At 40.2% G+C, this 25,883-nt stretch overlaps 2 protein-coding genes across 3 annotated transcripts; one reads left to right on the forward strand and one right to left on the reverse strand.

Annotated features, from left to right (window-relative positions):
• Window positions 1–124: 124 nt before the first annotated feature.
• sv2 (synaptic vesicle glycoprotein 2) lies at window positions 125–11,120 on the forward strand. Its single transcript, XM_036576559.1, has 13 exons — window positions 125–422; window positions 1,056–1,148; window positions 1,931–2,092; window positions 3,615–3,777; window positions 4,271–4,392; window positions 5,904–6,067; window positions 6,594–6,674; window positions 7,602–7,700; window positions 8,021–8,109; window positions 8,460–8,587; window positions 8,781–8,876; window positions 9,430–9,589; window positions 9,774–11,120. Exons 1-13 carry the CDS (start codon window positions 335–337, stop codon window positions 9,955–9,957), a joined length of 1,629 nt encoding a protein of 542 aa, XP_036432452.1. The 5' UTR covers window positions 125–334; the 3' UTR covers window positions 9,958–11,120.
• Window positions 11,121–11,189: 69 nt separating this feature from the next.
• cpeb1a (cytoplasmic polyadenylation element binding protein 1a) lies at window positions 11,190–24,781 on the reverse strand. 2 transcript variants are annotated; one of them, XM_036576557.1, is made up of 12 exons: window positions 24,576–24,781; window positions 24,027–24,165; window positions 19,465–19,659; window positions 17,484–17,698; window positions 16,556–16,805; window positions 16,194–16,307; window positions 15,511–15,600; window positions 15,145–15,281; window positions 14,052–14,250; window positions 13,872–13,966; window positions 13,638–13,718; window positions 11,190–12,586 (listed from the first exon to the last, which is right to left on the reverse strand). In XM_036576557.1, the coding sequence occupies exons 1-12, from the start codon at window positions 24,588–24,590 to the stop codon at window positions 12,476–12,478; spliced, it is 1,641 nt and encodes a 546-aa protein (XP_036432450.1). In that variant the 5' UTR covers window positions 24,591–24,781; the 3' UTR covers window positions 11,190–12,475. The 2 variants fall into 2 exon arrangements, with proteins under 2 accessions (XP_036432450.1, XP_036432451.1); XM_036576558.1 differs by lacking the exons at window positions 24,027–24,165; window positions 24,576–24,781 and adding an exon at window positions 19,909–20,313.
• Between the last annotated feature and the right edge of the window lie 1,102 nt (window positions 24,782–25,883).

Raw genomic sequence — 25,883 nt, forward strand, 5'->3', positions numbered from 1 at the left:
GGAGCGCAGTGAGAATTAGAGTGTGCTGCGCTTTTCTCAGCGCACTGGACTAGCTAGTGTACAAGTACACATAATGCTAAAAGGAGCACAGCCGCAGTTAAAGTCAACTGAGGAATCACCCACAATTCCGCGCTTTGTTTACAACTGCGAAGCTTCAGTGGCGGAAGTTTCAGGGTGGACTTTATGACCTGGTTCGCTCCCGAAACGTTTTTTTTTATCGCTGCATGTCGCTGATTCGCAAACCCCTTCAGCGATGCTGTGTGCAGCTACAGGAGGCGGAGCCAACGGCTGCGGCGTGATCGCGGTGTTAACCGCCACAGAGATCTGATCCTCCATGTCTCGACGGAGTCACGGAGACGAGGCGAGGCAGCCGCTGCTCGGCTCTCAGTCAGAGGACCCGGACAGAGACCCAGAAAACCACGGTAGGGGCTGAATTTAACACACTGTGGCGTCAGGGCACACTTAGGCTCCCATGATGCTTTGCTCGTGCTTAGCCGGGCTGTATTTAACTGAGTTCTTAAAACGGTGAGTAAATGTTTTCGGTTGCAGTTTCCAGCATGTGATGTTAGTGTGTAGCGTGTAAGTGAACTCTGGAGCAGTTCGGGTGGGGACTGTGTGAACCGCCGTCATCCAGGTTTGGGTTCTGATTCAGAACCACCGACGGGACTCAGGGAGCCCCACGATAGTACTGCATGTTCAAAGAACGTAAAAGTATGAAAATAAGAGGTGATTTAGAGTGGATCTATGTTGATTGTTGTTCTTATGTGTAATGTTTGTGCAGTAATATCATTTCTGAAGTACAGTGTTGTAAGAGGAGAGTCCAGCTCATTAGATATAGCACATTGGCGATAAGGACACCACACCGTTCATAAGACTACAGTGTTGTTGTTGATTAATCAAATAAGATACGCTGGCCGTCTAGTAAATAGTAAATAGTGTGATTTGTGTCCTTTTTTCAATGTATTACTTTTTCAGTAGCATAACAGGACAGCATGGGACTGTGATGTGTTCCCCCCCCCCTCAGCTGACTCTGCTAACTTGTATTTTGGAAACAGGTGATGCTCCCTCTGAGAGCAGTCCAGACTCCACTGATGACCGGAGCGGTGACCAGCCGAAGCTGAACTATGAGGAGGCTGTGGAGGAAGCAGGTGTGAGCAGGATTTCAGCTGAATTCTTGTATCTTCTGTAGAAGGTCTACGAGATAAAGCTTAAAGGGGAAATATGCAGATTCTTCTAAATGTCTGTATAATTCAGTGGTTGAGATGTAAACAAAGCCATTGAGAGTGTTTTTATGTGTAATGGGTTATTGTAGAGAAACTTACAGACTTGGATTTCTTTACATGGGTGGTAATGTCTGCAACCACCAGTGAAAATACACATCATCTGAGTTTTAATATGTAATGTTTATATTGATAAAAAAAAGTGCTAAATATGAAAAAAGTTTTTTTTGAATGGGGGGTGGGCACTACTTTGCCTTACAACACCCACCATGAATAATAAAAAAAAATGTTTTAGATCAAAACCTTACCACAGAACTGTCATAAAACAGTGTGTCAGGCATCAGGCAGTGTATTCATAACCATTTTGTGTATTAACTTTCTGTGAGGGAGCTTTTACAGGCTTTAAACGCTGCAGACCTCATCACCACCACTCTGAAAGGAGACATAAATAGTGTATAACAAACTTCAGTTCTTATGCTGATAGATGGCAGATGTATTAAGGAGTGTCACTGCAGTCCTATAGGGCACTAAGTTTTTTGAATTGGAAACTTTATTCTGCACTCCTACTCAAGTCACTTTGCGGTTGCTGCTTTTACTTGTGCATGAGTCATTGTTTTGCTGAAGTAACAGTCTTTTCTCCCTGATGTGATTACCACCCTCACTCACTCACACTGACCTTGCTCGTCCTTTACTCCATCCTCTGTTCTCAGGGTTCGGTCTGTTCCATGGCCTGCTGTTGCTGGTGTGTGGCTGGGCCAATGCCAGTGATGCAGTGGAGATACTGTGTGTGTCCTTCTTGCTGCCTACGGCCCGCTGTGACCTGCAGCTCAGCTCTGCAGATATGGGATTACTCACTGCCAGCATATTCCTCGGTCAGTCACAGAAAATTAGTCAGCAATCTGTTACATTTCAGACTTCCGTTTAATAGAGCAGTACATTTTATGTTGCTTGTTGGTCACGTGCTACTTGCCTATTGCAAGCTCAGTGTTACAAGTTGCAAGATTTAGCTTGAGGGTTTAACACGGTATAACCATAAAATGAGTTAAACATTTAACAGTGCCATGGCCAAGTTGTTCATACTCTTCAGCTGTTCAGCAGGTAGGCTAATCTACAGTCACCTGAGGTTGTGGTCGTGTTCAGCAGGAAAAACTGTGGCATAATATAGTAATAAGGTTAATTGCTCAGACAAGTGTAGCTGTTTTTCTTGTTAGATAAGTTTCATATCAGCTGTTTGTGCAGCCGATAAGATCAGACTAATAGAAAAAGTTTTTCATGTCTTTCTGGTGTGATCTGCACACTGTCTACGTCTTATTGAACGTCTTGCTGTGTTTCATTGCAGTCATGTTTCAGACACTGGAATGAAGGAAAAAAAAGGAAATGGTGACACTGGCTCATCAAATTTAGTTCTGCATTTAGCTAAGCTCACTCCTCATGACAGGAAAATGACCTAAAATGTGCATAGTAGATACTATTTAGTTCACTACTCGTACCCAGGTACAGTAACATGTTTATAATAACAAGGACTTTGTATCATAATTCAGTACATTTTATGGTTCCAACCAAATAGCTTCACTACTACCAAGTGTTTAAAAATTCTGTTCAGTACTGGACTTAAGTACCTCAGTAGTCAGTCTTAGCATCAGTGAACCAATAAGCATGCTTGTTCTGAAATCTAGACTGCAGATTAGCTGTCTAGATTACATTCTGTAAGCATGTTATTAACACCAGCACTGCTTTATTAATGAGGCAGTCTGTTACAGGTAGTAAATACACCCACAACCAGCACCTCACACTCACACTGTGTAATTTTGAAGAAGGTATTGAAAAGGTATAGTTCAGAAAGCAGTATAGAAATTAAGGTATTGATATTAGTGTCAGTATTGAAAATTTGCTGAATCCGGTTATCAGAATCTTTGAGAGCATCTAATTAGAGAAAGATATGATAGATTTGTCCATACTAAAACTAAAGTCTGCGTGACAGTAGCTCTGCAGGATCATAGGTACTTGGATTACAGTTGTAAGCAAAAGTTTGGGAACCCCTGGTCAAATCATGTTTGTTTAATTTTTAAGAGAAAATAAACAAATTCTCTACAGAAAACATACTTCTGCGCATTTACTGTTTATTTGCTGAATTTGCCATATTGAAAAAATAAAGCATATGCAAATGTTCTGGCACACTTTTTTGTTTTATGTTTTATTTTTTCCAATATGTTAAACCTGCCATATTTGAAAAACACCAATACAACAAGTCATTTGACGAGTAGTGTTTAAACTTTTGCATACGGCTGTATACAGCCACTAGCATAGGCTGGATTATAAGTTTACATTGTGAACTTTATTTTAATGTACAGCAGTTTTCAGTATTGGTGTAAAGTGGCATTTTTTTCTGTGCAGGAATGATGCTGGGTGGGTATATGTGGGGGTATCTGGCTGATCAGAGAGGCCGTCAGAGGGTGCTGGTCATTTCGCTGGCAGTGAACGGGACATTTGGTGCGGTGGCTAGTTTAGCCCCGAGCTTCTGGCTGTTCCTGCTGCTGCGGTTCCTCAGTGGAGTGGGGTAAGAATCCCTCAGAACATTCCGACACGGCTACTGTCCTTCAGAGTTAGAGGAAATGATCATGGAACTACCCCCATATAGGGCTAGTTTTCTGGCCACAGCCCAAAACCAGTCCTAGACTAAAAGTGTTATTCAGTGGAAAATTCCCTCCAAAAGTAAAGTTATGTTAGGCCAGGGGTGTCCAGTCTTATCTGCAAAGGGCCAGTGTAGCTGCAGATTTTCGTTGCACCAAAGTAGGATCTCACATCATCAGTTGTTTAAAGACTGAGACTGATTGATTAAACGAGTGAAATCAGGTGTCCTCATCTTGTTTGGAACTAAAACTTCCACACCCCTTGCGGATTAGATTGGACATCCCTGATATGGGCTGTTGCAGCACAAGATGTACTTCCACAGAGGTTTGATAAAAGTTTGAATTTTCTTTGTGGATGAGACAAACTACTATAGCTAATCTCAGTTACCACAGATAAGTAACAGTGTGTTTCATCTCTAGTGTGGGCGGATCCATCCCAGTTATCTTCTCCTACTTCTCAGAGTTCCAGCCGAAGCTGCACAGAGGGGCCATGATCAGTGCTCTTGCCACTTTCTGGATGGCTGGAAACATTTTAGCAGCAGGTACAACACTGATATTGGATTTTTTAAATGGGAGTTTGATGTACTATCTATTTGTCTATCTGTCTATCTATCTATCTATCTATCTATAATGTAAACATTTGTTAAAGGTTCAAAACATCTCTTTTTTATCACTACATGATTGTGATGTGACAACCATGAATACATTTACGTATGACCACATATGAGCATTGAAGTGATAAAGATGGTTGTTACTGCAGACTCTCTGTAGCACAGTTATTCAAGCAGAAGATGTGTGGAAAACAATTGAATGTTGTGATGATCCAGACAGCGAAAAGGAGGGTATGAAGTTTATTTTTTTGGTATGAAGTTCGTCTTTCTTATCTCAGTGTGTTAGCCGGTGTTGATTGTTAAAAATGCTGATGTAGAAACAAATAATGACAGTTTTTGGTGCATGTAGCAGAGCTGTAGTTTTGAATTTGAACCTAATCTGAGTCTGGAAAAAATTCTCAACCCAAAAATGACCACCACCAACCAGACACTGAAGAAAGTCAGTATTCCATATGATGTTAACCTGTTAAGTTACCTTAGCATCAATGTAAAGCTAGCTAGCTATGATGACAGCCATTATCAATTCATTGATGAATAAAATAAAATAAAATAATTCAATTCAAAGTCCAATATTAAGTTGAAATTCTACTTCAACAATTAGTTAACCTTGGATCTTGGTGCACGATGTTGCCAACAGCACAAGTGACACCAGTGTGCCAGATTAAGTAATAAATATTACAGTAATAAAACTCGGGAGAATTAATAGCATAAAGAGAAGAACTGAAGTGTGGGTAATTGCAGTCCTTTAAAGGTGGGAGACTACGAGAAACCCAGCCTAAGCACAAAATACTTGAAAAAGGGTGTCCAAACTCCAGCGTTGGCATTTGACTACCCCTGGGTTCAAAAAAGATATTATAAGCTCTAATATAAAACTTCACAAACCCTAAAAAACACAAAGACAGAAATCAGCTTAAATCTGTTCCTAATGATGATAATTACCTTTTTTATTTGTCCAGCAACTTAAGTGGTCTATAACAAAAACCACTAAACTGACTGAGAAATATGCTGAAATGAGAATCATAAGAAGAGAGAGAGTGATGGAAAAGAAAAAATAAGAGTAAGCTGGAGTGGGCTATGAGTTTGCAAATAACGTGTACAGATTTTTCAGTTGTTTCCTGTTATCTCTCTGATGTGGCCTGACAGCTTTGTATCCAGCTGAGCTCTGTGCTCTGTACCTGCTATTACACTCAGCAGAATGTGTGTGTGTTTTGTTGGGGAGAGCTGGCACTGGCACACTGATGAAATGCCTGGCATTCATTCCTCATGCCAGCAGCCAGTGTGTACATGGAAAGTGGGATGTTGAACTGCTTTGCTGCCTTGCTTTGTGAAGCAAGTCAAACCAAAAGAGTTTGGAAATCAGTCCCCAAGCAGAAAATCAGAGTAGGGGAAGCATGCAGCCCTGATGCGTTTGTATGGATGTGTTTGTATGTACTGGTGTACAGGTGCAGCCTGGTTAGTCATCCCCAGAACATTTCTGCACGTTGAGCTGGGCTGGTTGGATTTCCAGAGCTGGAGATTGTTTGTGGTGCTGTGTTCCATCCCCAGCCTCACCTCAGCCTTCATCTTCAGTCTGGCCATGCCTGAGAGCCCCCGCTTCCTCATGGAGGTACACCCATGATCCTGCCTTATGTGTGTGTATGTACATATTTAGAAACAGGATAATATTATTATTATTATTATTATTTTTATTGAATAGTACTATGAATAATGGCCATTTTGACTGGTAATTAAATAAACGAAGGGTGATCTGTGACTTTTGCACATGAAATGAACTTTTTTCCCAAGTAATGTTGTGTTTTTCAAGTTTGTACATGTTTTCATAGTGTTCTCTAAACTGATTGGGATCTAAAAGGAACAGGATTGTATAGGCATTAATGTGAAAGGAGCACAACTCAACTAGAATTTAGGTGCTCATGTCTAGATGCTTTGATGTCTGGTCTTGATTGGATTCAGTTTTCTGCCACTGCTCTGCTTTGCTTTATTTACTGTTACTGCACTATCGAATAGTTTTGTCAGTACCATTTAACTAGCCACAACATTTCACCTTTTATAGCATCATGCTGTTTTTGAACATATCCCAGGTGCAAAGAGCTGCAACTTTTGTGTCTTATGTGTCTCTGTTGTTCACTCAGGCTGGAATGGAGGAAGAGGCGCTGACTGTGTTCCAGCTGATGTACAAACTTAACCACAGAGGAAGCCGCAAACCTTTCCCAGTATGAATATGCTGTAGTCTTATCTTGCATTATGCTTGCTTATGATAGAATATTTACCATTAGGTATAGTGGCTTACACATAACGAATAGTGTCTGGTACACATAATGAAAAGCTGCTTCTAATTAATGAATTCAGCTACTTCAAGGTGCACCCATTGCTGACACAGGTGTTCAATTGTGCACCCACAACCTGTATAATCTCCATAGAAAAGCACCACTAATAGAATTGAATGCTCTGGAGCAGCAGCACATGAGCCTAAGGTCACCATGCCCAATGCCAAATGTCGACTAGAGGGGTACAAAGCCCCCAGCATTGGGTTGTGAAGCAGTGGAACTGTGTTTTCTGGAGTGATGGAGCTCCATTCAGTACCTTTGGAGTGGAGTTTGTGATGCAGAAGTAATCATCCAACATCAGCACCTAACCTCACTAATGCTTTTGCAGATAAACACAATCAAATTCTCACAGCAGTGTTCCAACATCTAGTGTAAAGTCTTTCTAAAAGAGTAGAGGCTGCTACTGCAGCAAAGGGGGGAAATTCTTATTAATACTCTTGATTTCAAAAGAAACACTGTATAAGCAGGTGTCTGCAAACTTCTGGACATTATAGTATAAGTAGTAATCAACAGTGCCAGAATTGGTCATTCCTCATGGGTCACTGAAACTGGTCTGAGTCTGCCTGTCACAGTGCCACTCCAGACTCAGTCATGCAGGACAGTTTGGTCTGGTCTGGTCTTTCAGCTGGATGGAAAGATCTAACAGCTTTGTTGAAATGAACATTGATGTGTGACTCTCGCAGCAAAAAGCAAAAGTTTCACTAACTTTTTATGAGTTATCATCATAGCTCTCTTGTCATTCTTTTTTTCTAGCTACATGCTGAAGGCACACATTGATTACTACTGAAGCTTACTGTGTTTGTGTGTTTAAAGGCGTCTGGGCTACTCATTAACCGTAAAGATGATGAGGATGAAGTGGAACCATTCAGAACGCGTAGATGCTTTGAACATCTAACCTGTTCTTTTAAACGGGTAGGCTCAGCTGTCACATCACTCACTCTTGTGCTAGATAGGTTTAGATGCAGAAGTTATTAATTTAATATTTACATAGGATCATATGTTTCTGATTTTTTTATGCTCAGTGTTATTTTTAATATTCAGATTTAGTGCTGTGACCCTAGAGATCATAATTTGAAGAAGTAAATGAATTCTCTGGCAACAGTTTTCTGCAGTTATGGCAAGAGAAAAAGGGTCTTGAATTAGAATAGAATGAGGCGGAAACTGAGATCAATCTGCAGTCCAGAATATGATACGGCCTCCTTACGGTTTCTCATTTTTCTCCCATGCCCCAGGGACTGGCTCCAATCAAACAGCTGTTTGTTAGTCCCTTGTTGTCCAGGAGCATTGCCCTGCTAATCATTTTCTACTGCATATCATTTGGGTATGTGTGGGATCTTCTCTACTGAAATTAGGACTGTTGTCTAAGGTGTAGGCTATTGAATGTATCATCACTGCTGTAACAAAGCTTTGTGTTTCCAAAATGCTAATCTTACAGGAAAGGGAAACATTCTTAACTTTAATGTACATTAAGTACAAGTAACAAGATTTTTCCATATAATTTTCGACCATTTCTGTTAATCCAGCTATCATGAAATGTAATAAAAAGAGTAGGTGGTATTTTCAATGGTCAAATTTTAAAAAGTTTTTGACATGACAGTGAAAATATGTTACATGTACATAGTACATTCAGTACATATACTAATGTAAAATCATTTTTAAAATCATTCGTAGGTACTATGGTTTGTGGATGTGGTTTCCTGAGCTCTTCAAGAGAGCTGAAGATGGAGGTTCTCCGTGTGCCAATATGTCTCGACCTCAAAGTCAAAAGAATGAGAGCTGCTATCCAGTAAAAACTGCAGGTGGGGTATTTAAAAGAGCTATATGTTGACATAGAAAAGTGCATAGTACAAAGACAACACAACACATGACTGTGAAACATTAGAACTTGGTAAATCAAGGCTGGAAAATTATTATTAGATGACATTGCTTTGTTACTATTATGAGACGTATTCATGACATCATTGTCATTGCACAAATCTTCACTGTTTACAGTTTATATGGAGGGTTTTGTGACGGCAGCCTCTAACCTGCCTGGAAACATCTTCACCATCCTGCTGATGGACATAGTGGGAGGGAAGATCCTCCTCGGTCTGTAACCGTTCAGCCTTTTTTTAGTAGTAACATTTGCATTTGCATAAAGATCTTGCACAAACCCCAGTACTGGGATGCCTGTTTAGTGCTGTTAGCCTAATGCAAAGTAATGTGTAAAAGTCGGAGAACATCCTTCCTTTATTTCATTTCCAGTCAAAATGGCCATTAAGTACAAGTTATTCCCATTTTTCCAACTTCTGTTTTTTTTCCACTTATTTTCTTTTTGACTTTCTTCTTTTCTTCCTTATGCAAGTGATTATCTTATATCTAATCTTCACAGAAATATCTCCTGAAAAATGAATAACTTGTACTTATTTATTAGTAGTTATTTTGACTGGAAATTAGGGATGGTCTTTTTTGCACAGTACTGTACTTGCGTGTCAGAATAAGAGTGCTGGTTTTGGCCATCTATTCTTGTGGTTACACTGATGCCTGAAAAGGGAAGTTTGAATCATAATCTGTGCTCATTAGAATGTGAAATATTGAAACTTATCTTAGATCAGTACACAAACGTTTTTCACGAATGTTGTCTGACTGCTCTCTTTCTCAGCTGGGAGTCTGCTGGTGTCCAGCGTGAGCGTATTCCTGATTTATGTAGTGAAGACTAAAGGCCAGAGTCTCTTAATGTCCTGTGTGTTCAGTGGGGTCTCTGTCATCTCCTGGAACGCTCTGGATGTAGCGGGTACTGAGCTTTACCCCACACAGTTACGGTAACTATCTTCACTGGCACTATACTGCAGACGTGCACTGTACACTTCTCTCTCAATCACACTAATATTGAAAATTCAGAATATTTTCATTTTTTTAAATCTAGCAATAGCATGCTTTAAAACATGATTCTGTATTGAATAAATACCTTTGACATCAATTCAGTGTTATTTCATTGTCTTTTAGCTCCTCTGCATTGGGCTTCTTCACTGGAGTAGGCCGAGTGGCAGCAATCATGGGAAATGTAGTTTTTGGCCAGTTGGTGGACACCAACTGTTCAGTGCCTATACTGGTGGTATCAGCTTTGCTGCTGGCTGGGGGTCTAGCATCTCTACAGTTACCTCAAACCAAACAGACAGATTTAACATGAAACACAGGCACAGTTAACATGAGACAAAACACATACACAGACTTACCAAACACACCTGAACAAACATGAAGGCTGAATGAACACTAGTCAGTTTAAAAGCCTGTGCCTCCAGCCAGACCTAACAAACAGAACTTTATTGGAACACAAGAATTTGCTTGCAGCTTGCCTTGATTTCTAGGCGGATCTTTTGATTGGCCTTATTGAACCATCAAACATCTTCCCTTTGAGAAAGAGGAAAGGATGTTTCAAATAGAGATGCACCATTCAAGATTTTTTAAATGGACAGTTGTGATTCTGGTTTCCAAATTGGCTGATTTTTATTAGCCTTTTTTAATCTGAAGCTCACACTGTGTGGGGTTCCAGCACTTTTACTTATTGGCCAAACTTGCATAATAAACATAAATATTTACTCTTTAAGGGCATTGGCATTTACATTTTTTTTAAATAACATAAACCTATTAAACCACTACATCAAAAGTAAGGCAATTGGCTGTTTAACACAATGACTCATGTAATGATGCTACGACAGATGGTACAGATGTAGCAGCAACATTCAAATACAACACAAGTGCACTTACCTGACTCATGTTATTTATTTACCTCATAAAATTGCAACACAAATCAGCCAAAATAAAAACAATAAATTGTCTGATTGCCGATTTCATGTTTTTAGCATGTTGGATTCCAGTCTTGGCCGATTTTGGTGCATCTGTAGTTTCAGATATGTAATTTCAATCACATCGCTAATAACATATCCTCACAAACACAACCCAGAACCAAACTTTAGGTAAGTTACAGCAGTCATTTAGACCTTTTTCTGCCTCTCATGTTGGACCAAGCAGGTTCCAGTCTATTAGTAAAATAAAGTGGGATTGAGTTGGTGGCTGGAACTGAGACCAGTCTGAAATGCACATCTTGCAGCCAAGACCAAAGCCTTCATTCGGTCTCACAAAGACAACTCGTTTTGCATCGCTGTCCATCGGTGTCTTATAACTTTGCATTGCACAAATGCACTAAATCTAGTTTAGATTATGAATGCTGAATTTACTTTTATATGATAATTAATAATGGGCATTTTTTTGGATAATAAAACATACAACAATGATGTTCTTAATTGTACTGCATTGTTACAATAAAAGATGTACCAGGGTGCTAAAAACTGATGATATGGTTGTCTTTATTTCCAGAGAAATTTTAATTATTATTTCGCACACATAAACAGAACAGACTCGTAATGCTTCAACAACTTTATTGTGCCCAACTGGAACAACCTCCATTTTAGGTAACCATGGCAACACTTGCAGACCAATGAGGTAGAGATTTTTAAACTCTAAAAAGCAGCTGGGCCAGGCAACAAGCTCAGCACAACAAACCTGATCGAAAAGCAAGAGAGAGGGGCAGAGAGAGACCGGCAGAAGGAGAGGCAGACAGACCGACAGACAGACACACTGACGTGACACTAGGTCTTTGGCACACAGCTTTAGAGTCCAAATAAAAACAGGGAGTTAAGTTGCATTTGATGGTTTACAATAGATAGGCCTAGTAACACTTAACTCTACATTCAACAGTAACACAAGAGTACAAGAAAGGAAATTAAAGGGTCATGCTCTAGATGACTCTGCCTGCCCCATTCTAGTGAAATACAAGAGGGGAATTAAAACCACCGTCTCCCCTGTTTCCCCAAGTGCAAATTAAAAAAAAGTGCAACAATTTGATTAAAACTATGTACAGTCCACAATCTCAGAGGTCAAAGTCCGTTCCAACGTCGTTGCCATGTGTATCTGACCGTTGACAGCAAGATTGCTGCTAAGCAGCAGTGGCATTCAAAGATGGAATACTTAATGAGTGGATCTGCTGCATAGCCAGGTCATGCATCAACCATTTTATGTTACTTGTTAAAATAAAATTAAAACAACTGTCAAAATCACAAACATCTACCCCAGGTAGTTAGAGAGAGGAGAACTACAGGGCAAATACTAACTAAAAAACTACCAATTCGGGCCCATGCCTCAGCCGAATACCGCAGGTAGAAGGACTAAAAACAGTGTAAAAATGTCTGAAATGAACTCCAAACTTGAAAATAAAAAGGCCAGCAGACCTGCCAAAAATAATAAGAATGTAGAGGCAAAACTTTTGCCTTCCAACATAAGAGGCTTGCATGATGAATACAGATGCAAGGCGTTTAAAAAATTAAAACAGAAAAACTGTGAAAAAGCTCTAAAATCAGGAAGGCATTTTTCTATTTGCCACCTGCAGAAATTCGGGGTTATCTCCATGGTGATGGTTGTCTGGGTAACTGTGCAAATGGGTCACCATCACCCAGCCCCTCTGTCTGCATAGTGCCTTAGTGAACGAGTAAACAGCAAAAAGAGAAAGCAGTGCAATACTAGAACTTTCTACAGTGATCCTCTCCTGGCTCTATCAGCTCAGGGAAGGGGATGGCACAGTTAATCTCCCTCAGCCCAGCGAGCTCTCAGCCCTCTGGGTTAGCAGCAGAGTTATGGTTGGCGCTGCCCATTCAGCTCGAGTTGAGGCTCTTCTGGTTGCGCATGAGGGGCCGGTGACTACTCAGCACGTCCATGGAGTGCTGCCAGTGCCAACAGGAGCGGCAGTAGTACTTAAAACAAGCCTGAGAAAACGACAGGGAAATATGATTTACAGTCATAATCAGACACCTGATATTTGTATATACATCAGATTTAATGTAGACTAATGCACATTCATCCTTAACAATGACACCCTTTAAGGACTTAATTTCACAAATACAGCAGATTTTTCATAAATTTTAGATGTCTAAACACATTAACAGTCCTAAAGAATCAATTCTGTAAACTTGTTTGAATATCATCGCTGTTTCTTAAGTTTTATTTCCTGACATCATTTGAGCAACACAGCTGCTGCACACGTTGTGTGAACGTTTCAAGCTGAGAGAAATGGTCCAAAATTACAATTTTATAAAGTATCTCCAAAATAGTAACTTTACAGGAAAGGGCAAAAATGTTCCTTACTTTCAATGCAAGTTAATGAAAAATATTTTATTCTAAGCAATTTTTGATCATTTCTATTGGTCCAATCTTCACTAAATTTTCACACAATGTAAAGGACAGCTGCTGAGCTCAAATGATGCAGAAAAGTAAAAATTACACAAAATAGAGCTATGTTTTTCATTGGACAGCGACGATATACAAACGCATACACACAGACACACACACAAACAGCAAGCCATGTAAGAGGAGAACAGAGTGAAGGGACACAGCACCTCCACACTTTTATTCTCCACAGGTTCACCTGTGTAATATAAATGTGTAGGGGGTTTACAGTGTGAAGTCATTAAAGAAGTGTTATTTTCCCATAAAATAGCAAAGGTCAAGCAATCTGGGGTTGAAATAATAATAAATTGCATCATTTTTTTCTTTTGGTAAACAGTGAAAATGAGTCCCACAGACCCCAACACCACACAAGGGTTAAACAAGTTATATCAGGTTTATAAAGTGTTTTTTAAAAAAACAAAGTGTAGCTGTGCTCAGAAAGCAACGTTTATTAACTTTATTAACTTAAATATCATCTTATACAGTGATATATTCAGAAAATATTGTGCTATAAATGCTATCAATACCACCTGCTAAGTGTACTGTAGCAGGGCTCAGAGCATCTGATACTGCATAGCATCACTTTCTCACCTGGTCTCTGCAGAAGAACGGGCCTGGCTGACGATTACATACTTGGCACATGGAGTCATCAAGGTATGGGTCAATCTGAACCTAAAACAAGTCGAAAACAAAAGTATGAAGAAGCAGATACAGCTGAGAGAGAAGAAACTTTGACCATGAACAAGACTGTGCATCTTGTGTAACTCCAGATAATCCTGAATGCAGACGACATACTCTGCTCTCTGTACACAACTCCTCTCTCACCTTCTTGGTGAACTTTGCGGTTTTGATCTCCACAAACGCAGCGCTCACTGCTTTAAGGTAGCTCTTCTGGTTCCTGAACGTCACACGTCCTGATCCTGCAAAAGCCAGATATCATAAACTGAACAACCATAATGTAATTCCCATGATACACGGACAGACTGCGATGACTGAATGGCAGACCTATTGGATATTTGTGCTTGTCTGTGTCGATCCCAGCGTAGGTGACCCCTCCGAACAGTTCCTCCATGATGTGGGCCAGAGCTTCAGCGTTCAGCATGCCGTGCAGAGCTCCCACAAACACAGTTCTGCTGGGGAAGAGCCGTAGGGAGGGGCAGCGCACAAAATTACTGTCTGTGATCACCCATGGAATCACCTGCACCTGTGTGAACAGGAAAAAGAGTTTTATCATAGTCCTTATTACAGCTTGAAGTATTTGTTCAGTCTGGTTTGGACACCATTTCACAAATATGTGTCAGGTTCAGATTTCACAAGCAACCACCCCGCCCACTTTTAACAGATTATACCTGGCATTTCCCTCACTTTAGTTTCTCGGTTTACTTTATTCTTCCTCCCTACTTTCATTACTTTGAAACAGTTTTTTATCTGCCATGATGGAGTCATTCATTTGTGTTGCTGACAGAATTTATCATTGAGGTCCACGAGGCCCACACATAGAATGGATTTAGGGCAATAAAACATTGAATCAATTCAGGAAGTTTAGTTTAGTTTATTCAGTTTAGTGCAGCCAAAAGGATGTTAATGTTACATTTGTTTGGCCAAATATTTATTTATATCTTACATGTAATATGTTCAAGGTTATGAAACAGAGTTGTGTAGTAAACAGAACTAACATCTTCTTGTATCAGCATGAGAACAGTGCATCACAGGAAGTATATCCACAGTAAAAAACTAGGGATGTTGTTTAAAAGCACTGCTTGATGAACAAATTTAACTGTTATATAACAGTAATTTAACTGATGTTATCATTAAAAGTATCAGATTTTATTCAGCACTTAGGGTGATCTGACAAAATTTTGTTGGACTGAGGTCAGTTGTGCACTCAACACTTGATGATGTGGTTTGGTGCGGACTCGGATGTTATTAATTGTATTGTGATGGTCTACCTTACGATATATTTAAATACAGTGGTGATCCCTTAAACAGTTATAATAAGTGTGCATTACTTTGACCAAAACTGTTTACGTTTGAAGCTGAAATATGTCATTTAGAATATTCTAAAAAAAATAAGTATATTTTTCAATGTGATACTCACATCCTTGCAACGTATTCTTTTGCTAGACATCTTATAGTAATACTCCAGATAATCGCCGGGATGCAGATGGCGCTGGGTGCAGGCCTGCAGCAGAGCCTTCACTGATTTCTCAGACTCAAACACCAGGTACACATAACCTACACAGAACATTTAGTCTTAATGTGCATGCTGACAAATGCATTGTGTGCTGCAGAGCAGCTGCCATTAGCCGAGACCACTGTTTGAATTTCAAATAAGTGTATATTAAGTGTTCAAGTGTATAGATACTAATCTCAATCTCTTTATCAAAACAATGAAACTCATGAGGATATATGCTAAAGAATGCAAAGGGCCAAAACGTTACTGCATTACCACAAGGCTGATTACCTTGAGGAGGGCATCGAGGGTGCTTGCCATCCTTGCCAGGCCATTCCACCTTTAGGGGTCCAAACACACTAAATGTGTTCAAAAGACTGGCTGTAGAGACAGACACATTCATAGAAACATAGTATTTTTAACAATGAATTTGAATGGTTTCTGTGTGTCTGCGGATTAACAAATGGAGCTGAATTTCGTGCAGCCGTCAGGCAGCTTTGTAATGAACGTACACAGCAGACATCTGGTTTTGACACACTGCACGTGTGAAAGATATGCAACCTTTCTGTAAGGGAATCACTAAACTGTGCTGGTCTCCGGCCTTTAGTTCCCCACCCTGGATTCAAGCAGCTAGACAGATTAGTGTCAAATTTTGCACCTCACACAGGTGAATTAACTATCATATCATGTCATGCTCGAGCCATTTGTGTATATCGTCAATGTCGAATTAAAATGAAAAAAGAAAATTTGCAGGAGGAGAAAAAAACATTAACCTTCAGTTTACATTAACAATTAATAACATTTTATTCTGCTTCATTTTGGACTGTTCCTGTGACACCATTTATCATGATTTTTTGAAAAAAAAGAGCAAAGAGCAGCTGGCATTTTCAAATTATTAATTAAAAAAACAACGAAAAAGGAGACACAAGATTTTGCTCCACGTGTGTGAGTGTGTATGTGTGTGCACTACTCACCCTCTGTGACGTCCCACGGCACTCCACCAAGGAACACTTTACAGGAGTAGATGGGGTTTTTGTAGTTGCGTGGAGGCAGCTGTCCAGCCCAGGTACAAGTAGCTTCATTTGTTGCTATGAGGAGCAGTGAATCATGCATAAATCTAGTTAGATTTTAAGGACTTAATGCCAAAAAACTAATAGCAGCATCAATCAGCTGCAACCACAATTTAGATTCTTACCAATGAAATCTATATTTCATGTCATACAAATTTAAATCATTATGTATCGGGCATCAACTACAAACAGGCCTATCATGATTCAAACAGTGATTCTGTCTGACACTGATTGTCGTTAACGTTAGCATGCTGACAGAAGAGTACCTGCAGCCTGCCTGTGTAGCTGAGCCTTCCTCTCAATACTGACGGAGTGGTCTGGTGACCCCAGGGTGTCCCAACTGGGCCAGGGGGATGATTTTGTCCAGCACTTGGCCAGTGACCCTTCAGGCACAACAGGGAGAGTGGGGGCAAGAGGAGAGATGGGCTCCTCTCTGTGCCCTATGCCCAGCTTCACAGCATCCTTCTGAGTGCCAGACAGGAGGAAGTTCATAGGAGGTGAGATCCGCAGACTAGACTGCAAGAGGAAGGAAACTTTGTGAAAATTGTGTTCAGTGTAACAAAGTTTCAATAATGTGTGGTAAAACATCACTGTCATATTTAATTTAGATTTTTGCGGATAATGAGCTGCCTCAGTACCCTAAACGGATGCTTTATGCAGCATGTTTTTGTTCTGTGCCTACAATGAAGGCCAGTCCAGGTCACTCACCAGGTAGTCTCTGGCTCCCAGATGCCCTTTTTTGCAAAGACACCTGCTTACAGGAAAATTTTACTTAGGAATTGACTCTAACTGTTTCGTGCTGGTTATAATGGCTCAAATCATCCCTTTTAGCTTTAGCAATCAGAACTGAATGAATACCTGGTCTAATAAATTTCTTAACAATTTCTTAACTGAACGGTGAATCTAATTTTTCAGATTCCTCTGATTGTTTCAATAAAAGTGACAGAGCGCCTTAATTATGCATGGCCCACGCTGTGGTTGTGTTACAACCAATTAATTGAACACGGGGAGCCATTAATCAAATCCACATGATCCCCTGTTTGAATCCCTGTCTAATTTTTCAGTCACGCACTAAGTGCCTGTAATTTGCTAGAAAAAAATTAACATCGTCACTCAATAAGAAGAGTTGATTCTACAGTCACTGATCTATGAACCCAGATGACGTTGTATCTCCTGGAATTCGATGCTGCTCACCAGGTGGTCGGATCCGGAGGAGATGCCACTGGTTTCGGAGTCGACGGGGCTGCTGGATCCAGAGTTTAGCAGAGAGCGAGACTCTATTGCTGGAGTAATGCGGGCCAGGCTGGGGAAATGTTCCAACAGGTCCCCTCCGCCCAGAGAGCCTTGGCTCTGATAGCCATGTGGTCTGTCCAGCGCATTCCCCAGAGGACTGGTCAACAACCCCAGCACTGCCACACACAGAGAGTACAGACCATAATGTGAGACAGTGTATGTAATAAATGCAAAAGTTTAAAGTACCTGAGAAAATTATATTTAAAAATATATTTAACTGGGCATTTCAAGTTTATTTGCTCAGAAAAGACAATATAAGAAAGAATACACATAACATTAATACAGTAACTGATTTTATGTCACCATTTCCAAACTTTTCTTCATGGCAACACAGTATTAAATTAAATCAGAACTGCTGCTGATGGAATTGAACAAATTCATGTGATGGCTGGGGGCATCAAGGAGAACACGGGGAACAAACCTTGTGTTCCTCTAACCAGCTTTTAAGATACTGACTACATTTTTGAAAACAAGAAAGTCTTGTTACTTTTAAGTAGGTTTATGTTTATTTGTATTTGTTGTGATATGTTACATAACAGTTAGGATTGTGTATACACATATTGTCGCTGACCAGAAGAAAGAGCATGCATCTCTAAAACAGTAGCTTCACAGAAGGTGGCAAAACATTGTTACCTTTTAATGTAAGTTACTGTAAAATCTGTTTATTCCAAGTGATTTTGGAGCATTTATACTGGTCCACTCATCAAAACATTTTCACATAATGTAAAAGACAGCTGCTGTGCTTAAGTGTTGTAGAAAAACACAAAAAAATGGAAATTCATGCTTTGTTTTGTTTTTTGGACAGTGATATTAAGAATATTACGAATGAACTTTGACTAAATGATCTATCATATACGATAATAAAGGAATGAGTAACAACAGAACAACAAACTGTCAAATAATACGGAGAAAATTACTGTTAAATATAACAGACATCCACCTAATCACACTATTTAAGCACATAGATGATTTGATGCGTAATAAAGAAATCTGTCAGAGAGAGAGTCATCCTGGAGTGACATTAGCCCTGAATGAGACAGCAGAATTGAGCTGGTTTGGGTGCTGTGCTGTGCTAGCGTCTGTGTCATCTGCTCTATTAGGAGAATTGGGGCAGAGCAAATGTGAGGCACATAGGGACTTTACATTCAGACGCGTGTATGCGCTAAGGACAACATCCAATCACAAGCATCAAGCACAGTTTAACATGAGGACGAATGTTTACTTTCAAATATCAGACTAAAACACTCCCATTCTGATAACCACATGTTTTGGTGACCTGAACAAATGTTAGTGAATCAATAGAACAGCTAGCTCTGGTGTGTTTGGCCTGGCTCAGGGGAAAAGTGATTAGTCACGCATGAGTTAAAGATATGAGACAGCACTAAGACTGAGCTCACACCTTCCAGAATGATCTATCATCCCACTAACACATACTCACTCTCTCTCTCTCTCTCTCTATCCCTCTCTCTCTCTCTGTGTGCCCCTATCTCTCACAAACACACAGACACACAAATTCCAGAAAGTCCAGAATCATCTATCATCACGGCAGCACTAATGTCCATACGCACATACACACAGACCTTTAAAAATGGCTCAAAAATACACAAAAGAGTTAGAAAGAATGACTAACCCCTTAAATTCTGGCTTTATTATTCAGTTATCCATTAATCTGAATGCTTATCATCCAGTACATTTTGGTTCTCAGGGTTAAACACTTACAGCTGGTTTCCTGGACCCAGATAAAGCTTAATTCTAGACTAAAAAAGGCTTTTCAATAGTTCAAGACTAAGCTTAATCTGTGTCAAGGAAACCAGCACGTAATGTAAAGTAACATGATTAAGCATTCAATCGGTGTGCGCAGATGGGGGGCTGTGGTACTCACTGGTCGCAGGGGAGCAGCGCTGTGCTGGAGGTTCAGACTCAGGGCAGCTCCAGGGCTGGTCCCAGCAGGGCAGGCCGAGAGACTGCAGGCCCAGGCTGAGCTCCGTGATGTCCGGCAGGCCAAGGGGAGCGTCCTGCTCCTGGCTGCAGAACGGCATCCTGCTAGCCACAGCAGAGCATCCTGTATCTGGCAGGTCTACAGGGAAAACATACAAGAGATATCATAAAAAAAAAACAAACAAAAACAGTCACATAAAGGAAACATAGATGAAAGCATGCTGGAGACAAACAAAAAACAAAAATCTAGTTTGGCAAAAATGAGCTTACGCAGACCTAAACATAGTGTTTCGTGCCCAACCAACCAGGAAAAAAAACACACGTACGCAGTTCAGAGACAACCAAAGTAAGCAAAATGATCTAAAAGATCAGAACTCAAGAGACCAACCTGCCACGCTGCCCGTCGAGGCCTCCATGAGCCTCCGTGAGCATCACTGACTTGTTAAACATGTGACTGTTACAGTGAGTCTCTCACTGCCAGAGCCATTCCCCTCTCTAGCACATCAGATTCCCACTACCACGTCCATATCAGCAGCTTCGCTCACTCCGAAATACTTCCTCAACACCGTATGTGTGTGCAGGCGTGCGATCGGGATGTTGAGCTCTCTGCTGCGCTGCTCTCAGCAGCTGAGCTGCATCACACCACTGATCTGAGGACGGAAGAGCAGTAGTCTCTCTCTCTCTCTCTTGCTCGCTCCCTCCCTTCTCTCTCTGTCTATGCTGAGTCAGGCCTGAGGCTGGAGGCTGGCCAGGTGACAGGGAGGGAGGGAGAGTGAGCGAGAGAGAGAGAGCAGAGCTAGCTCCTGTAATCACTGTGATTCAGCTGGTCTGAGTGAACAGTTTTGTTTTTCCTTTCCAGTGAGTGGACCTGACACACCCTGCCTTCACTCAATCAGCAACAAACACACAGGCATGAGGGACCTCATTCTTCTTTATCTGAGCTGCGTACGTACAGCCAAGCTCTACAGTAGGGTTGGGCAATACGACAATATTTATCATTATCGTGATAAATTACATCAGAATATGCTTTTCTGAGCACGCTGTGGATCTCATCAGAACACTAAACAACAGCATGTTTCATTACAAAGAGCATACTTAGTATCGTTTAACTGCATTTAGTGCAGTGCAGTATGGGAAAACTGAAAATTGAGAAAACATGCACATGACTATGTTTCTAAAAGTACCCAGAAACCCTTTCTAATCAGCTACTTTAAGGTGCACCCATTGCTGACACAGGCATTAAACTGCACACAGACAACTTATATAATCTTAAAGAAAAGCACTGCCAGTAGAATGGGACACTCTGGAGAAGCTGCACATGAACCTGTGATCACCATCATCAATAAGGGGTATAAAGCCCCCCAGCACTGGGGTGTGGAGCAGTGAAACTATGTTCTCTGGAGTGAAATTCCTTCAAACTGTAATTCCTTTGGCATGAGCTGGAATGGAGTGATCCAGAACTAAGCAGCAGTTTAAGAAAGGTACCATCCCAAATTATACTATTTAAAGAACACAGCACTCAGGAGGTTAAAGAGGATTATATAAAGAGGGGAACGTAGCAATGTTTGTGCGATGTTTATGTATAGATATGGCTATCTGGTTGTTGAAGCACAGAACTTGCTGGTGTAATAGTTTTTGCTCTGGTTTTGTTTTAAGCTTATTTCATTTTATAACCCATACAGGGTCTCTTGACCTGATGTGAACTGCAATTATAATATTTATTTACATTAATTGTTAGTTTTGGGCAAGTGTGCACTGTGCAACTGCAGTCACACATTAATCCAATCTGGAATCTTCCCCTTAGATGAACATCTTCTTACTGTTTTGGGGGGTCTGCATGTCATACATTTTTATATGCATGAAACTTCTAAGTAATTCACACACTGATTGGTTTACTAATGCAAGACCAGGTTCCTACCAGAACCTTCCCTAAACTCAGTGGTATTGTCTTGGTATTGTCAGACTGAAATTTTCTGCTGCTGCTGCTCCAAGCAGCAAGCTAACTAGCAAATTCTCATTTATGAAACAGAAATAACAGAAACTGGCAAAATGTCAGAAATACATGCAACCTAGGTACCTGCAATGTATATGTAAGCTAATAATCAAAATAAAGAAATCTACTGGCACTCTGCAGTCATTACAGACTCAGACTGAGCTCTACTGTTGGACGTAGTCCTTACACTTCGCATCTGATATGTAATTGCATTGATAGGAGATTTTTATCACAGTTAGTTTAACATTAATGTCAAGATTTTTTTATTTAGATCATAAAAAATGCTGATGTATTTGATCTGCTGTCTCTTTACTCAGTTGGATCACATCACTATCTGTAAGCATTTACATAAATGTAAATATTACGTCACTCAGGCATTTCACTCAGGCATTTCTTATAGCTGTTATCAACTTCTTTATATATGTATATATATGAAGTATATGTACGAGTGTGTGTGAGTGTGTACATGTAAATGGTGAACATCACTTGAGTAATAAGAAAGTTATTATGGCCAATTTAATCATGAGAACTCATCATATCTCTATACATGCGTATCTGCTTACAAGCGAATCTTGACTGCTTCAACATGAGAGACGTGCAAATGTACTGCCGCAGATTAAGAACAGACAATGTGGCATCTATGCATTCATATGTATGATTTCAACTAGCCATCACACTAACCTGTTGTTGAACATTATTACTAGAGCAATTTTAACAAGAAATGGTGATGATTCAATCACTGTCTGTCTAGAGTTAGACTAAATAAACCATTTTATGAGGTCCCAGTACGGTTAAAATGCTGAATACCTACACAGCTGCCTATGTAGGTGATGGGGGGCAAAGCAGCTCACTCGGTATTGAGCCATGTCCATAGTGTAGCTTTCTATAGCATTTCTTAAATATGGCTTTCCTCTGGCTTTTTTGTCAGATTCAACTTATCAAATCTTTGAAAAAAACAAACTATTTTGATGTATTGTGCCAAATATCTACCAAAGTAGTGCTCGTAACTGTCATCCTACAGCAACAAGACTGCAACAGACGCTTGTTTCAAACTACAAGCCCATGCACACAACTGCCATGTCTACTCCTACTGTATTAAACGCAGTAAGGTACAGTTGACCGTGAGCATGTGCGCACAGTGGCAGGGCTGTGTGCGACTTGAGAGTCTGGAATGGAATACTCACAGGAGCAGCATGATTCAGCAACAACTTAAAACAAGAAAACCAGCTGACAAGGCCATTCTGATGCCAGATTCAGGCATTTACAAGAGCACCAGGTTTGGAAAGTACATGTGCAGGCACTGAAACAGCTGTAGGAAACATATGAGACACTGCAATAGCTCAGTAGCTAAACATCAGATGAACCAACATCTTGTTGCTGCAGCAAATTTTTTTGACGGTTTTGAGAGTTCGTTATTAGAGCAAACAGGCTGTACAGCCAGCTGGGTCACACAAAACCCAACTTAATAGATCTACTATATTATTAAAATACTTCTTGTAACACTATTATGTACTGAAAAACAGGAACCTAAAATATACAAACTACCTTGTACAAACTGCTGTGAATTTACAGCAGAAACACTGCAGTAATCTACAACGTTCTGTAAGTACAGTAGACCACTGTGCATTCTGGGAGATACACAAGTTTCTTGCCAAAGAATTTAAGATTATATTTTACAGCATTATTGTATTTTACGATTATATATTCTAAGATGATTAGCTGTTTTTTTGCAGAGCATACTAAAAAAGTGACCCATCTCTGAATACTGTAGCAATGTGGGAGTTCCCAGCCTTTCTTGTGCTTTTGTTAGCTGCTTTTATTTTTGTTTTATTTCAACTTACTTAAAGACTGGTGCACGTAACTGAGATCTTGTGTCTAAAGAGCTACATTTAGCTAAAATTCAACAATATATAATGTTTCCCTGAAACCTTTGTCAGTAGTAAGGTATCTATAGTAGACTACTGTATTATGTAATTACAGTATGGTGCAATGGTGACAAACCTGACTGTGAAAACTACAGTTAACTTCTGTAACTTAATAAAATGGAGCAATGCTCTGTAACTGTGAACTGCAGCACAAGTTCAGCAAATAAACAGCACTATACTGGAGAAACTGCTGCCAGTTAATTTTACAGTTATTTTTTACAGTGATGACCTGTCCAGGGTGTATCCTGCCTTCCGCCCAATGACAGCTGGGATAGGCTCCAGCACCCCACCGCGACCCAGAAGGATAAGCGGTTTAGATGACGTGTGTGTGTGTGTTTTTACAGTGATACTACATACTATCGTCATAGTTGGTATCCCTCCTGAAAAAACACAGCTGGTCTAAGCTGGTCTCTGCTGGTTTACGCTGATTTAGGCGGTGACCCAGCATTGTCATCCTGGGTTGACCAGCATACCAGCATCAAAACACAACATATGCTGGTTTTGCTGGTGACCAGCCACTCTGGTCTATGCTGTTTTTTTACAGAAGCAATCACACTGTGAGTACCAGCAGATTTGGAGCTGCGTTACCTGTCAGGTAAGGATGAGGATGAGTTAGACTTTGGACAGGTTTGGTCCAGTCCCCTGTTAGAGAGTTCCCCAGCCAAATGCTCATTCTGCTGAAGACTTCTTTATCAGCATGGCTGTCATGGACATGCAGAGCTTCATTCTAGTCAGAGACAGAGTTATGGACAGTACAGCGTTTTTACCACATTAATTTGATCCATATTCACCAGAGGATTACAGAACAACATCACACATTTCCTCAAACTGAGCATTTAGCTAAGTCAGGAACTTTTATTATCTTAAAAGGGTGACCATTTCGAGGTTTGAGGATAGCAGAGAATGATTACGTCGACCATCACTTTCTCACAAGAGCAGTTGCTCCTCACCGTAGAGAAGGAGTCAGTAAAAGGGCACATGGCGGCTAATGAAATCAATGTTGAGGATGTACAGAGACTCGCAGGCTAACACGGCAGCTCCCATATCGAATTAGTACAGAACTGATGTCTAAGAGAAAAACTACGTAAAAAAAAAAAGCCACTCTGGGTCTTAAGCTTAAACACCAACTGTACTTACCCAGGAGAAGGCCATGTCTCACTGAGCTAACATCACACATCATCCTGAACCAACCGCCACCTTGATTAGACTCAGACGCTGCACGTCCTCTATTGTTGTTCTACGCGCCCTCAAAGGCAGCTTTCGGTTTAGCTCGAAAAAAATGACAAGAAACAGAGAATGTTCGAAAGACGTTACAGCTACTCTGATTAAAAAAGTAGAACGTGTTCTCAAGACGTACAACTGCTTTACTAACTTTATTTTGCCCAATTAAAGGGTCCCTCATGGTTTAAATGAAGTGCTGAATACCAAGTCAAACCTAAGTCCGCCGAGTGAGCCTTTTTAAATGAAAACAGCTCTGATCCATGGCACGTCTGAGGCGTTACCAGTAATGCTATGAAATTTGGGCCTTGTACAACAGTTGAAGAGCTTAAAGGCTTTTCTTTACTGTAATATTACTGCTGTCATCTATTTTTCTTTTTACCTTTTCATTAACATTGCATTTATGCATCACCCTGGCACATGCCCGTGTACACTAGAATAATAAAAGCACTGAAAAGAAAAATATCATAAATATCGCTGATGTTAATGACAGGACAACCATTATGAACATGGCTGACAGCCAGTACATAACAAGGTGCAATTGGTGCTTTTAGAAAGGCATATTACATGTTATTTTTATATTTTTGTCATTCTTTTCGGCATCTGAATTAATTAGCAGGCCTACAAATGTAACAAACCAGGAACTAACAAAAGTTACAAAGGAGGTTTGGCTGGTTTGACACATATTTTTTGTGATTGTTACAAAGAATTTTAGAGTAATTTCCTCCATTAGCATGAGTTTAGTTGGGTTTGTCAGTTCTTTATTGTAAACATTACAAAGCCAGCAACTAACGTTATAACATATGTTTGCCTGAGAATGCTACATCAGTGCAGAGTCCTCACTGCTCATTCTCCATGACTGAAAGTAAACAGGGTTAAAGTAAACAGGTGAAATATTTCAAGTATTACAAAGATTATTAAGAAAAACATCCGCTTGCATACTGTAATGAAATTACTTCATTACCTTCCACCACTGACCATTCATTTACATTTTCTCCACAGCGTGTGGAAGCAGATACCTGCCCTACAGTCTTGAACCATCCCACTGAAATGTCTTGTATGTCATTTTAAAATGAAAATCAGATGTAATGTTGGCCTGTTTCTCTACAGTGAAAGTCTGGTCCGCCATTGAACTGTTTGAAACAGAAGCACTGCAGCTGTTCCCAAAGCTATAAAGGGACCCCCACACCGTATATATGCTTCAAGTATATATGCTTATCTATATGT

This window comes from Colossoma macropomum, unplaced genomic scaffold (assembly GCF_904425465.1).
Source record: "Colossoma macropomum unplaced genomic scaffold, Colossoma_macropomum, whole genome shotgun sequence".
NCBI lineage: Eukaryota > Metazoa > Chordata > Actinopteri > Characiformes > Serrasalmidae > Colossoma > Colossoma macropomum.

Coding starts and splice junctions, on each gene's coding strand:
- sv2 (XM_036576559.1), top strand. CDS start 335: ATGTCTCGACGGAGTCACGGAGACGAGGCGAGGCAGCCGCTGCTCGGC. Junction 1,149..1,930: donor GGAGGCTGTGGAGGAAGCAG/GTGTGAGCAGGA, acceptor CTCTGTTCTCAG/GGTTCGGTCTGTTCCATGGC. Junction 4,393..5,903: donor TGGAAACATTTTAGCAGCAG/GTACAACACTGA, acceptor ACTGGTGTACAG/GTGCAGCCTGGTTAGTCATC.
- cpeb1a (XM_036576557.1), bottom strand. Junction 19,660..24,026: donor TCCTCATCCTTACCTGACAG/GTAACGCAGCTC, acceptor TTTTCCCTGTAG/ACCTGCCAGATACAGGATGC. Junction 17,699..19,464: donor GCGCTGCTCCCCTGCGACCA/GTGAGTACCACA, acceptor TGTGTGTGGCAG/TGCTGGGGTTGTTGACCAGT.